The sequence below is a fragment of the Oncorhynchus kisutch genome, linkage group LG14, assembly GCF_002021735.2.
Source record: "Oncorhynchus kisutch isolate 150728-3 linkage group LG14, Okis_V2, whole genome shotgun sequence".
NCBI lineage: Eukaryota > Metazoa > Chordata > Actinopteri > Salmoniformes > Salmonidae > Oncorhynchus > Oncorhynchus kisutch.
Genome location: NC_034187.2, coordinates 35,372,302 through 35,387,900, shown reverse-complemented (window position 1 = coordinate 35,387,900; position 15,599 = coordinate 35,372,302). Strand labels below are relative to the sequence as shown.

The 15,599-nt window shown below is 41.9% G+C and overlaps 1 protein-coding gene across 1 annotated transcript; it reads right to left on the bottom strand.

The window, feature by feature from the left end:
* Positions 1–3,234: 3,234 nt before the first annotated feature.
* LOC109904509 (transmembrane protein 151B) lies at positions 3,235–14,964 on the bottom strand. Its single transcript, XM_031788308.1, has 2 exons — positions 14,176–14,964; positions 3,235–7,137 (listed from the first exon to the last, which is right to left on the bottom strand). The coding sequence occupies exons 1-2, from the start codon at positions 14,278–14,280 to the stop codon at positions 5,563–5,565; spliced, it is 1,680 nt and encodes a 559-aa protein (XP_031644168.1). The 5' UTR covers positions 14,281–14,964; the 3' UTR covers positions 3,235–5,562.
* Between the last annotated feature and the right edge of the window lie 635 nt (positions 14,965–15,599).

Below are 15,599 nucleotides of genomic sequence, written 5' to 3'. Positions count from 1 at the left end.
TTAGGGTCATTGTCCTGCTGGAAGATGAACCTCCGTCCCAGTCTCAAATCTCTGGAAGACTGAAACCGGTTTCCCTCAAGAATTTCCCTGTATTTAGCGCTATCATCATTCCTTCAATTCTAACCAGTTTCCCAGTCCCTGCCAATTAAAAACATCCCCACAGCATGATGCTGCCACCACTATGCTTCACTGTGGGATGTTGTTCTCGGGGTGATGAGAGGTGTTGGGTTTGCGCCAGACATAGCGTTTTCCTTGATGGCCAGAGTATGTTCTTCCATATTTTTGGGGAGTCTCCCACATATCTTTGGCAAACACCAAACGTGTTTGCTTATTTTATTCTTTAAGCAATGGTTTTTTTCTGGCCACTCTTCCATAAAGCCCAGTTCTGTGGAGTGTGTGGCTTAAAGTGTTCCTATGGGCAGATACTCACATCTCCGCTCTGGATCTTTGCAGTTCCTTCAGGGTTATCTTTGGTCTCTTTTTGCCTCTCTGATTGATGCCCTCCTTGCCTGGTCTGCTCGTTTTGGTGGGCGGCCCTCTCTTGGCAGGTTTGTTGTGGTGCCATATTCTTTCCATTTTTTAATAATGGATTTAATGGTGCTACGTGGGATGTTCAAAGTTTCTGATGTTTTTTAATAACCCAACCCTGATCTGTACTTTTCCACAACTTTGTCCCTGACCTGTTTGTAGAGCTCCTTGGTCTTCATGGTGCCGCTTGCTTGGCGGTGTGCCTTGCTTAGTGGTGTTGCAGACTCTGGGGCCTTTCAGAACAGGTGTGTGTATATATACTGAGATCATGTGACACTTAGATTGCATACAGGTGGACTTTATTTAACAAATTGTGTGACTTCTGAAGGTAATTGGTTGCACCAGATCTTGTTTAGGGGCATCATAGCAAAGGGGGTGAATACATACTGTATGCACGCACCACTTTTTTGTTTTTTAGAATTTTCTTAAACCATTTTTTTCTTCTTTTTTTTCTTCACTTCACCAATTTGGACTATTTTGTGTATGTCCATTACATGAAATCCAAATAAAAATCTATTTAAATTACAGGTTGTAATGCAACAAAATAGGAAAAACGCCATAGGGAGGATTACTTTTGGAAGGCACTGTACATGACCTACAGCATGGTTAAGCAAGTTCATGTTTCCAACATTTTTGGACCACTAAACAACTTTTGATTTAGAACCACAGAGAGTTACTGCAAGTCGCAAAGAAAACATGAGCTGCTTCCACAATTCCAGCACCATTTCAACATCATCAAATCACCTCTGCTTAGTCTAATACAGGAACAACTATAATATACCAAAAACACTTTAATCCAATCAACATAAGCTAAATATGGTGTGGTTGTCCAAGGTTCTGATTTCTGTTTGTGTGCGCATGCGTAGCTACATGTAGCTAGCTAGCCACCGGAGGACAACAACACAACGAGATGCAACAATTAAAGTTGTTTCCAATAATGACGTATGCTCTCAAAGCGATTTGATAGGAGAGATGCCAAATTCAAGCTGGCTTCCCTTTACACTTTTTTTCCCCCTTTCGCCAGGACCATTCACAGTTGAGCTCACTCAGTTTAGCTCAAAGCTAATTGGCAATAAAAAAAAAATGTGTCAAGGGAGAACAAAATGCTCACTGGCTTCCCTTGCATTTAATGCCTGGTGGCAAAAATGTCATACTCCTTTGGACCAGACAGTATCAGATAGATGGCCTACACGTATAGAGACAGAGGGGCGCTGTTTCGCCCGCTCGGATGCCTTCTCCTGTGAGATACATTCAGCCTCTTGCAAATTGAAATAAAAATTATGAAAAAAAGAGACAAAAGATCAAACATTTTATGTATTTACATTTGGTAAAAAAAATTGGGAAGCCTGGCTTCCCTTGGTGTCCATGAATACACACCACTGCCTCCCTGCCTCCTGTAGAGGCTTCCTTGAGACAGTTGTAAACATTGGTCCTGTCCTTTTTAAAGAAATCCAAGAGCCCCCCCCCCCCCCCCCTTGGTGACTAGGGAGGGTAAAGGCGCCTTTGGCAGTCAATGGGGTAGGTTGGGAATTTGTAATGCAGGGAGCATAGAGGGAGTTCTCAGGAGCCTCTGCTCTCAGCAGCATCCTGGGTGAAGGATTAAGGGGATACATTTGAATGATTTGTTCCCTGTGCTCTTCGGCTTGGTACTTGGTGCAATAGGTCCAGAGCAGTGGAGACTGCTGAGGGGATAACATAAATAAATTGTGTGCAATTCAAAGCCTCACATTGCTGTGTTGATGTTGCTGAGAAGTACATAAAATACAATAACAGGGATGATAGGGCTACTGTATCTTCAGACTGCTAACCAGCCCACTTAAATGATTGGTATAGGATACATGATTCAAACCTCAAATGCTTCAAACATTCCAAACCATAAAAAGCTGAAAATACTGACTTACCTGCATATTGTGTTGTCTGTCCACTTACCCAATGTTGTAGTTGACACAATTCAGGAAGAACCAACACCTCCAATGCTGCTAACATTTATGAGCTGCTGACCACATGTTGTCATGGCAGCTGACAGTTTGCCAGGGAGTTTTTGTTGCTGTCTGTGAATGTAGCAACAATGTAACAAGAACCAACATATTTTATGCTTACACAAAACTCAGAAGATTTTGTTAGTCTTTTTTATTGACAGTCACTAATTTAAAATGGCACACTTGTATTGCTCTCTGTTTGCTTTTTACATGTTGTCAATACCTTTTTATCAATCTCCATTTCATCCAACCAAGTTATTTTGCAATATAATGATTATTCATAAATCTATCATCTCATCATGATTTCTATTAAACACATTTTTAACTGTTTCGGACTCACAACTAGACTACAATTTTCGTTTCAATCTAACTTTGAGAATTGGAGTGTGTATCTCGACATGCACCGTTGAGACTAATTATAGGCTTAATTACATGTAGGCATATTTAGCTCTCAAACATAGCTTGCATTTTTGTTGGAACTCTATCATTCAAACTCTTAGATAAATAGATCTACGTGTGACTTCAATAGTGTTTTAGCATTTGAAAAGGTACTATCTGGAATGTGATTGACCAAACGTGATTGAGCACAGGGAGACAAAACATAATTAAATGAATGGTGATTCAAGTGTCAGAATTCAAGTATAAATAAAAGCAATGCAACATCCAGAGGTCTTAACGGACAATTATCTTTGTGATTGGGTGAATAAGGATATTAAACTCTGCCAGCGACTTGGACATTAGTTTTATGAGAACCTTTGAAATACAGTCAATACGTTTCCCATGACAATATAATGTATAAAACACATTGAAATCAAGATATGCAACAGTTGAAGTCTGAGGTTTATATACACCTTAGCCAACTACATTTAAACTCAGTTTTTCACAATTCCTGACATTTAATTATGCAATTATGTTAGCACAGCGGAAAACTGTTGTTATCATTAATGAAGCAATAAAATTGGCCTTCTTTAGACTAATTGAGTATCTGGAGCATCAGCAGTTGTGGGTTCGATTACAGGCTCAAAATAGCCAGAAATAAAGAACCTTCTTCTGAAACTCGTCAGTCTATTCTTGTTTTGCGAAATGAAGGCTATTCCATGCGAGAAATTGCCAAGAAACTGAAGATCTCGTACAGCGCTGTGTACTACTCCCTTCAAAGAGCAGGGGTTGAAGGGAGTAGTACAGGGGTTTTCGAATGATCAATTAGAGTTTTAAAATGATAAACTTGGATTAGCTAACACAACGTGCCATTGGAACACAGGAGTGATGGTTGCTGATAATGGGCCTCTGTACGTCTATGTAGATATTCCATTCAAAATCTGTTTGCAGCTACAATAGTCATTTACAACATTAACAATGTCGACACTGTTTCTGATCAATTTGATGTTATTTTAATGGACACTTTTTTTTGCTTTTCTTTCGAAAACAAGGACATTTCGAAGTTACCCCAAACTTTTGGACGGTAGTGTACATAGTATGCTACTTTCACTTACTTGACACAGATACATTTTGTTCCATTAGAAACATGCAAAAGCAAAGAAAATATAACTTCTCAATATTGTGTTCAATGTAGATCAGGCAGTTTGATTTTCTGTGACTTTGGTGTTGTTTTAGGGTGTTTTCACATATAGTCCTCTTGAAAAGAACCAATCTCAGTCCTCTTTAAAGTGAACTCTAGGATTTAAAAAAAAGAATCTAAAGAACTCCGTTATCTTTGTATTCACATTGCCCTTAACTTTAAATGAGGACTCAACACTTTTGCCAGTTCACTTCCCTTGTTTTGTGGTCCGAGTTGTCTTTGCTTTCACATTGCTAAGACAGGTTTTGGTTCCTGTTTTCAACATACACTCAATGCACTCTGAGTTTTTACAAAGTGCAGGACAAGCCATTCCATCAATGTTATTGGACAGCTAGACACACCTACTTACATTTTGGAAGCTAATATATTTAATTTAGTTAAAAGATGAGACATAATAATAATAATAATAATAATAATCAGAAGGTATTAACATGTTCATATTATTGGTAACATAATAAATAGCAGAAGAATAACTGACGATAAGGCTGTAATTGAAAATTGTACACCCAAGGCTACTGCTCTTTTTGGGTACATAATCAATTCTAGGTCCTATGTTGTGATTCTCACCAAATATGTTGTTGCCTTCTCATAATGTTCAAACCTCACAATCGAATAAACAGCTCTCTCTTAGCCAAAAGATCACATATTGCAAACAAATAATCTGAACTAAAAACTCCACACATATTTTTGAATGTCTGTACATCCTTGACAATCGCTAATCAATATCCAAAAACGGCACACGTTGTTTTCCACAAACCTGCACATCATCTCTTTTGTGGCACCAATGTGAGGGGTTATGTCTTGGGAAATGGTGTTGCAGTGGCTAGTGTGTGGTGTGTGAATAATGATAAGCGAACCTGGGGAGATTGTGTTCACATTGCCCTAAAAAAGTGAATCTCGAGATGGTCTCAGTTCAGTTCACTTTGGGGACTCTTGAGGGTTCTGAGTTCCTTTGGAGAGTTCACACTGCACAAAAAAAATTAAGCGAACCGCACTGATTTCCCAAAAATTGGCTGAAAGGGACCAAGTGTGAAAACACACTCAGAATGTGTCAATGAAGGCATTTTGAAATTGGCAATGATGATTAAACAGGGTAACAGTAATAAACATGTGGCCCATCAGGATGAAGACAATACAAATGTCCTTCTTTTTTTTAACAGAAAAGGGCAACTTTTCACAATGACATAATACCAAATGCACCGCACTGAGAGCTGGTCATCGCTGAATCAAACATTCAAATCCAGCTCTTTTAGTTTGACTCGCAATCATGTCTGCAGCAGGAGATAATACCAATACAGAGCCAACGTGCACAAGAGACTGAGAACTATGCAGCCTTTATATGAATCTGAACATACAACACAGAGCCAGTGTGCAACAATTTCAGTGCTGTCAACAGAACAGTCTTTATATGCTCTTGGACTCTCAATATAATTTGGAATATATTGTTACTGAATCAGTCAAATGTCTCTTGGTCCCTCAGAGTGAGGTCTCCAGGCAGCAGGACCCCCGGCGGACATAATAGCGCCGCACCTCTGTGGTGGAGTCCCCACTACCGCAGCCCTCGGGTCGGTGCACAATGAGGACGGGGAAGAAGCGTGCGTCCCGGTAGCTGGGCGGGCTCTCGTTGAGAGCCAGCTGGCTGGAGTAGGAACGGCAACACTGCTCATCCACGCAGCAGCGGTCAGTCTGTGTGCTGCTGCGGCTCCTCCACAGGCCTACGGTGCGCCGAGAGCCGTACATCCGGCACAGTGAGAAGTGTGAGGTGTCCAGGGAGAGGCGGGAGTGAAAGGCATGATGGGAGAAGATGGAGGAACAGCTGGAGCTGGTGGTGGCCCGCCTCTGTCCAACCTCGCTCTGAAGCTGGCAGCAGTGCTCACAGTCCTGCACCAGCGTGCCATAGCTCTGGGCTGGGTGGCTGTCTATCAGGAAGCAGTTAGAGGACCCGGTGTCATCAGCTGTACCAGAGTCCGAAGCCCCCAGGTTCATCAGCATGGCTTCTGAGTAGCTGGGGATCAACTGGTGGTTGGAGCGGATGTGCCACTCCAGCTCAGTGCTGTCCACGGTATCTACCCGAGGGAGACCACTCCTGATGGGAACCTCCTCCTCTGTTGGAGAGGGGCTGCTGTGGCTGTACTCCAGCCCAAAGAGCTTCTCAACATGGTAGTGCACAAAGGCTGTACGGTACTCTATAAGCACCCTCAGGGGCCAGGACAGCATGAGAAGAGCAGTGAACCAGAACGCCACCTGAGAAGTATACCAGGGCAACCGGTCAGGGTCCACGTAGGCTATCAGGTGCTCTTTAAAGTCCACGTTTTTCAGTTGCATCCCTTCCCGAGCCTCCATATAGTCATCCAAACCCTCCATCTCTGAGAAGAACCTGGCACGTTGGTTGAGGTAATTATTTTCTGGTCCGGCCCCAGCGAAACTGAAGCACTTGGTGAAACGGAGTCTTGTCGCCGGGTGGCTCTCCAGTCCACGTAGATCCCGTGAGACGTCCCGCATACCGCAGCGACTGTAGTCAAACTCTCCCTCCCTCACGCGTGTGTTGACCCGCTCATGGTAGACCTGGGTGGTGGTGTAGGCATCCCCGGTCCGGTAGCGTGTCACCTGTCTGGTCCTCCGAACAAAATGGTAACTTATGGCCTTCCACCAAACACACGGACGAGCCTGTCGCATCCGCAATACCCGCTCATATACGCTATCCACGTCAGCTTTACACTGTAGCTCACTGCAAGCCCGGCAGTGCCAACACTCTACCAGGTAGACGACATAGAGCATGAACAGGAAGGCCAGAGGGATGTACACGTAGCCATCAGAGCAGGGGCTGTCATGGTAGATCATAGAGCGGCCTCCCATGCCAACCCCTCTGAGTGAGGAAATGGAGGCTGTCAGGGAGGTGACGGATGAGTCGAAGCTGAGCTTTGTGACTCGGGTGAGCTGGCACCAAGCCACAGTGCCAAGGCAGCTGTACATGAGTAGGGAGAGGAGAAGGCAGCGCCAGTGGGACTCTCGGCACATACAGGCACTCAGTGACTGCTTCACAGGCCGCTGCTGCAGAGAGAGAGAGAGAGAGAGAGAGAGAGAGAGAGAGAGAGAGAGTAGTGAAAAGGGAGAGAGCGAGAGAAAAGCTTACATACAATACTCTAACTTTAAAAAGATAGTTGTGGATGACAAATGGCTGCATTTAAATAGCTTTTAGCAGAGTTATTAAAAGGAGAACAGTGTTTTGAAGAACTTCCAGAATTCCCTATGGAATCTCTAATGAAAGTACAACCATTTCTTTACGTTGCCTCTTTCTTGCGATGCCATGTCTGATCAGTTTGTCTATATTTCTGTGTTTAAGGAGAGCTGGATCACAATGTAGGCTTTAGCTATACAGCTTTACCTATACAGATTTACCTATACAGGTTGAAAGGTTTTCAACGGGTCAGAAAGCAACAGGGTCACATGAATAATAGATCTACTGTAGCATATGAAAGAGAATGGTAAAACATGATGAAAAGTGAGTACACACCAATGAGCCCAAAAAAAAATGCAGTGCTCCAATATTGCTGTCGGGCAAAATGCTAATTAATAGAGCAGAGCTGTAGCGTGCTGAGCTTTTTGTAACTCCAAGTACAGTAAATTAGGTTGAAGCGATACCATGTACAGTAGCTTGCAGGAATTTCATTTTAAGGCTACTTTGCTCAATGAAAACAGCCCGTGGTGGAAAAAGTACCCAATTGTCATACTGGAGTAAAAGTATAGATACCTTTTAATATAAAGTTACTCAAGTAAAAGTGGAAGTCACCCAGTAAAAATACTACTTGAGTAAAAGTCAAAAGGTATTTGGTTCTAAATATACTTAAGTATCAAAAGTATAAATAATTTCAAATGACTCTTGTAATAATTTCAATAATTATTACAAGATGGTTCTTGTCAAATTATTCTTGTTTTTAAAATGTACGGATAGCCAGGGGCACACCCCAACACTCAGACATAATTTACATATGATGCATTTGTGTTTAGTAAATCTGCCAGATCAGAGGCAGTGGGGATGACCAGGGATGTTCTCTTGATAAGTGTGTGAATAGGACCATTTTCCTGTCAAAATGTAACATGTACTTTTGGATGTCATGGAAAATGTAGGGAGTAAAAAGTACATTATTTTCTTTAGGAATGTAGTGAAGTAAAAGTTGCCCAAAATGTTAATAGTAAATTAAGGTACATATACCCCCAAAAACGACTTAAGTAGTACTTTAAAGTAGTTTTTACTTAAGTACTTTACACCACTGAAAACAACTGCAAATAACATTAGGTACAACTCTAACACTCCACCCAAATCCTTCCTCACCACAATGTTACTGCTAACCTTTCAACCATCTTTGCATGGGTTACAGTAAGTAGGCGCCATTTCCGACAGGGCAAGCGTCTCCTCAATCCCCCAGTGACCTCTGCTGCTAAAATGAACATTGACTTTCTATACTTAACTTGACCACAACAGAATCAAACGCACAGGTAATTGGATTACACATTCTTCGTACCCTGTACAGTATATCTGCTAAGTGTCAAGTGAAGAGCTGATTGCGGCTACCCCGGTCTGTCCTGGCATCTTCAAAATTGCTCACATTTGCAATTCTGACTGCCAATGAAATGTGTCCTCTTCAGCAGAGGCATCGTCCCAGAGGTGCTCTATTTATTTCCAGTACAATAAGTAAAGTGTCCCAGGCCTAAGTCAACTGGACATAAAATGTTTAGGCAGGGTAAACGTACATACTGTATTTGTACTTTTGTCCTGTTGTAAAGAAGCATACATGTTTTGACTGTTTCACCTAATTCAGGTCTTTTCAGGTGTACAACAGCCATCCACCCATGACAATCAACTGACCACATAGACGAAGTGTCATGGTCTTTTCACCAATAAGAATGTGAGAAACATTGAATGAACTGATATGTGATATAGGGAGAGTTCAGTCAGCAGAAAGGCTGGCAGGCTGGCAGAAAGGGCTGACTCAGACAGGACATGTAAACCAGGCATCGACACAAGTCAAAAATACCACTTTGGAGCATCCTCATACAGGGCAACACAGCATCATGGGTCAGGACCTCTGGGGGGGGGGGGACAGCAAATCTCACAATAAAAAAATGTATCACCAAAAAAAACATATTATATTTCACGGTAGGCTGCACACATCCAATTCCCCAGATGGAATTTGTGTAATTATAGCCTGACAGACAGGAGGTACAACTCCAGCATTCAGAGTACACATGTCATGGAAATTTCCTTAATTACCAACTGATGAGAGAGCAAATCACACGAGTCAGAGTTATGCTTAATCTTCACCTTTAATAATAATTAAGCTTTTGCAATAGCATTTTGACTTTCAACAGTTCAGTATCTCTAATGAAAAGTTGATAGTGCCTTACACAATGGCAAATGGGATCCTTTATAGCAAAGATCCACCCCCTCCTAGACGACATGACAAATCACAGGTCTTAGAACTTACACAAAGAAAAAACCTTACTTCAGAGAGAATATCCCCTAGTCAGACAGAGTGGGCTATAAATTATCGTTCAGTTTGGTCTCCTAAACAAAGTTCTTATCTCGTCCTTGGTACAAAATGGTACCAAGACATTACCCCCACCCTATGATATACATCAAATTGTCATTTAGATAGAACCAATTCTAAATACAACCAATCAGAGGACAAACTCACGGAGAGGAGAGTGACCCTATAGGTCAACAAAGAGGGAGCATAGAATGATTCCAGAAACTGTCACCCTCCTTTCCCTGATGAGAAAATTAGGGAGTCACTGGCACACAGAAAAGATATGTTTACACATGATGACCCCTTGACCTCTCCCCTCTCTGTGGCCCATGCAACTTAGTCCTGACATAGAACAGATAACTGCCAATGGCCACCACTATAGTACAACAAAATACATTCTTATGAGAAATAACTCATAAGCATATCATGAAAATAACACATCTTATCTATGTTACCCAACGAATTCTGATCATTCCACAACACACATCATTAACTACAGGTTATAAAATCCAGCTTCTCTGTGCCTCGCATATCCATGCCATTACTAGGCTCTGTCTTATTGAACATGTATTTCTTAGGAATATTATGTTGTTTTCTGTCTTATACATAATAATGTACTTTTGAATGCAGAATTATAGTATATTCATGTAGATATAATGGTAGGGGTGGACATCATACAGGCCATATCTTGCTCTTGGCTATTGATGTGATCTTCCTGTCTGGGGTGGCACCCCCCCCCCCCCTTGGGTTGTGCCGTGGCGGAGATCTTTGTGGGCTATACTCGGCCTTGTCTCAGGATGGTAAGTTGGTGGTTGAAGATATCCCTCTAGTGGTGTGGGGGCTGTGCTTTGGCAAAGTGAGTGGGGTTATATCCTTCCTGTTTGGCCCTGTTCGGGGGTATCATCGGATGGGGCCACAGTGTCTCCTGACCCCTCTTGTCTCAGCCTCCAGTATTTATGCTGCAGTAGTTTGTGTCGGGGGCTAGGGTCAGTTTGTTATATCTGGAGTACTTCTCCTGTCTTATCCGGTGTCCTGTGTGAATTTAACTATGCTCTCTCTTTCTCTCTCTCAGAGGACCTGAGCCCTAGGACCATGCCTCAGGACTATCTGGCATGATGACTCCTTGCTGTCCCCAGTCCACCGGACCGTGCTGCTGCTCCAGATTCAACTGTTCTGTCTGCGGCTATGGAATCCTGACCTGTTCACCGGACGTGCTACCTGTCCCAGACCTATTATTTGACCATGCTGGTCATTTATGAACATTTGGACATCTTGGCCATGTTCTGTTATAATCTCCACCCTGCACAGCCAGAAGAGGACTGGCCACCCCTCATAGCCTGGTTCCTCTCTAGGTTTCTTCCTAGGTTTTGGCCTTTCTAGGGAGTTTTTCCTAGCCACCGTGCTTCTACACCTGCATTGCTTGCTGTTTGGGGTTTTAGGCTGGGTTTCTGTACAGCACTTTGAGATATCAGCTGATGTATGAAGGGCTATAGAAATACATTTCATTTGATTTGATTGCACTTCCATCCAATCTGAGAAACTATTAAATGAAATGGTATTTTGCTGGTAAATCAATTGTGATGCCATTATTAGACTCCAGAGAACAGAATATTATGTGATACAGAAATTGCACTCAGTACAGTTTCTTGCTTCTGATGAATAGGTTGGAGTGGGGTTTCATCTATCTCATCTCAACTTAAGTCATTCCAAGCAAAGGATTTTGAGATACATTGATCTAAATATTTTGCCATTTAGAAAAGTTATACACAGAAACATCTCAAGGATGATCAATGGAAACAGGATGGCACTGAGATCAATTTCAAGTCCCATAGCAAAGGGTATGAATACTTATGTAAATAAGGTATCTGTTTTTTATTTTTAATACAACAATTTCTAAAAACCTGTATTCACTTTGTCATTATGGGGTATTGTGTGTAGATTGCTGAGGAATTTGTTTTATTTAATTCATTTTGAATAAAGTTGTAACGTAACAAAAAGTTTTTTAACACTTTTTTTTGGTTACTACATGATTCCATATGTGTTATTTCATAGTGTTGATGTCTTCACTATTATTCTACAATGTAGAAAATAGTAAAAAATATAGAAACTGGAATGAGTAGGTGTGTCCAAACTTTTGACTGGTACTGTATATAAATAATCGAATGAAGTTAGAGCTACAACCTTCGTTATACAGTGCATTCGGAAATCATTCATACCACTTCACTTTTTCCATTTTGTTACGTTACAGACTTTTCCTAAAATGGATTAAATGTAATGTTTTACTTATCAATCTACACTCAATACCCCATAATGACAAGGCAAAAACGAGTTTTTTTAATTCTTTGCAAATGTATACAAAAAAACACCTTATTTACATCAGTATTCAGACCCTTTGCTATGAGACTCTAAATTGAGCCTAGGTGCATCCTGTTTCCATTGATCATCCTTGAGATGTTTCTACATCTTGATTGTGGTCCACCTGTGGTAAATTCAATTGATTGGACATGATTTGGAAAGGCACACACCTGTCGATATAAGGTCCCACAGTTGACAGTGCATGTCAGAGCAAAAACCAAGCCTTGAGGTCGAAGGAATAGTCCGTAGAGCTCCGAGACAGGATTGTGTGGAGGCACAGATCTGGGGAAGGGTACCAAAATAATTCTGGTCACCTCCCTGACCAAGAACCTGATGCTCACTCTGACAGAGCTCCAGAGTTTCTCTGTGGAAATGGGAGAACCTTCCAGAAGGACAACCATCTCTGCAGAACTCCACCAATCAGGCCTTTATGGTAGAGTGGCCAGACGTAAGCCACTCCTCAGTAAAAGGCACATGACAACCCGCTTGGAGTTTGCCAAAAGGCACCTAAAGGACTCTCAGGTTGAGAGACAAGATTCTCTGGTCTGATGAAACCAAGATTGATTGAACTCTTTAACCTCAATGCCAACCATCACGTCTGGAGGAAACCTGGCACCATCCCTATGTAACCGATGTGAAGTGGCTAGCTAGTTAGCGGTGGTGCGCTAATAGCGTTTCAATCAGTGATGTCACTTGCTCTGAGATCTTGAAGTAGTGTTTCCCCTTGCCCTGCAAGGGCTGCGGCTTTTGTGGATCGATGGGTAACAATGCTGCATGGGTGTCAGTTGTCTGTGTGTGCAGAGGGTCCCTGGTTCGAGCCCGGGTAGGGGCGAGGGGACGGACTAAATTTATACTGTTACACCTACGGTGAAGCATGGTAATGACATCATCATGCTGGTGGGGATGTTTTTCAGTGGCACGAACTGGGAGACTAGTCAGGATAGAGGAAAAATGAACTGAGGAAAGTACTGAAAGATCCTTGATGAACACCTGCTCCAGAGCGCTAGAGACCACAGACTGGGGGCGACGGTTCACCTTCCAACAGGACAGCCAGGACAATGCAGGAATGGCTTCGGGACAAGTCTCTGATTGTCCTGAGTGGCCCAGCCAGAGCCCGCACGTGAACCTGATCGAACATCTCTGGAGAGACCTGAAAATAGCTGTGCAGCGACACTCCCCATCCAACCTGACAGAGTTTGAGAGGATCTGCAGAGAAGAATGGGAGAAAATCTGCAAATACAGGTGTCCCAAGCTTGTAACGTCATACTGAAGAAGACTCGAGGCTGTAATCACTGCCAAAGGTGCTTCAACAAAGTACTGCGTAATGGGTCTGAATACGTACTGTATGTAGAAGTGATATTTAAGTTTTTCATTTTGAATACATTTGCAAAAAAATGGAAAAACCTGTTTTTGCTTTGTCATTATGGGGTATTGTGTGTAGATTGACGGGAATAAAATAAAAATAAAACATTTTAGAATAAGGCTGTAATGTAACAAAATGTGGATAAAGTCAAGGGGTATAAATACTTTCCTAATACACTATACCAGTAGGGGAGCCTGAATACAAATAATCCACTTGGTTAGAGAGAAAAATTGTAATTGGTTTTTAATAAAGTAGTACAATATTAAGTGGGTATGTTTGCCTCCCCAGTTTTGCCCCCCCCTCTCCCATTTTGTTCCATTATATGATTGAAATAATATAACTAGACTTTAGCTTTTAAGAATCAATTACTAAAACACTCCTACATAAAAAAACGTATAAATGGATTTGAACACATTAATCTTCAGGGGCCATTTTCTGCATAGAGAGGGGGTTGTCCGATATGGGGGGAAATGCCCCCAAAAATTCTGCCCACTTTTTTCCCTTAAAAAGGTGTTTGCCTAAGGATAGTCATATCTAAATCTGATCAAACTTCTGTCATAAAATATACATTCCCCGCCAAGTTACTCATGAATAGCAACAATCAAAATGATATAGGTCCACAGGTAAGGCCTATTCATTGTGTGCCTTTTCTCATAAGGCTGCGGGCTGCAATTGTTTGCACCAATGAAAAAGTTGCCTTTCCACAAAATATATACAGTAGGCTAGAAGGCTATTTATCATAAACTTTTAATTCATAAAAAATACATCATTATGCGCATTCTCAGGATGATGCTGTCATTACTATTATGTAATCTACGTTCAACCGCGTATCCTAGCGCTCACCTCCTCCAGTACATCAATGCTGGCAGGTGCATCCTCTCCATCATTGGGGGTGTTGGGCGCTGTGTCTTCCGCAGTGGTATCCGTTTCCAAATCGGGAGAGAACATGCTGCTGTCTGGACATGGCAGAATCAAGTCAAAGCTTCCAGTAGGCTACCCCTTTCTTTTCTGGTCCCCAACAGATTCAGATAATCTGGTCTGGAGCCAAGGCGAATGGGGATCCCGCTTTTGGGAGCTCCAATCTCTTGAACCCGGGAGGCGGGGACGATTTGACCGCAGAGGCATGCGGATACCTTCAAGAGCAGATAAAAAAATAGATAAATGAAACACCGAAATGCCGCAGGTTGAAGGACATGCGTGCGCAATAAATAGATATCTAAAATGAATGTCAAAATATTCGACTCTAGGCTACCTTGCACAGAGAAAGTGATGTCATTCGCTTTTTACAATAATATTTTTTTCAACAGCTTTCAACGATGTGCGTGTTCAGCATCAGCATCTGTTTCCCAATTAAATAAGAAGATGCGACTGTTCAATCACCACATCACTTTACATGAAGTAGGCTAGGCTTTGAGCAATTCTAGGCACCAGTTGTCGACTGCAGCCAGAAAGCCTCGTTCAAAAAAGTGAGATGTTTTTCTAAATCCTGCACCCATAGAAAATAAATGTATGACTTCTAATGTAGCCTACGTTGTGACCTAACAAACTGATTCATCCTCATCATTATTCCTACATTCATCATAATATCGATGAAAGTAGCCTATTCCTAGTATTTATAAAACCCTAGCCTGCTATAGTTACACAAATATCCACATCCGCTGTTATCATATTAATATATCTATATTAAAAAAAAAAAACGTTATTTCCCCCCAAAATATATACCTAACCCAAGATAGACCACAGCCTGTCGTTTCCAATGTGAGCTAATGACTGGGCAGAACAAGCAAGGATACTAGATACTACTGCACTGTCAGGGCTAGGAACACAAGCATTTCGCTACACCCACAATTTCATCTGCGAAATAAGTGTATGTGACCAATAAAATTTGATTTGATTTTGATTTGAAGGAGGTGGGCAGAGACAAGCACGAGATAGCGTGATCCTATTGGCGAGTTCTAATATATATTTCCGTTAGGGAACGCCAACTTTGAAGTGCGCATGTGCAACTCCAAAATAACGCAATTTTAAAAACGTTGACAAAGGGAAAAGTTTACAAAACTTAGTCCACTCTATTTCGTAACAACTGTTTGTTTTGGAAACAGAACTGTATTGAGATCAAATGTTTCTTCGATGAGAAAATTGGTAGAATGTCGGCCAAAATCCATATTCTCCCACTGTCGACCACTGGGCTTCCTCTCATCACCATATTTGGTAGTGAGTAGAAACGTCAACCGATGCTTCATATTTATACATCCGGTGAAAAAGCT

Coding starts and splice junctions, on each gene's coding strand:
- LOC109904509 (XM_031788308.1), bottom strand. CDS start 14,280: ATGTTCTCTCCCGATTTGGAAACGGATACCACTGCGGAAGACACAGCG. Junction 7,138..14,175: donor GCATTGATGTACTGGAGGAG/GTGAGCGCTAGG, acceptor CTCTCTCTGCAG/CAGCGGCCTGTGAAGCAGTC.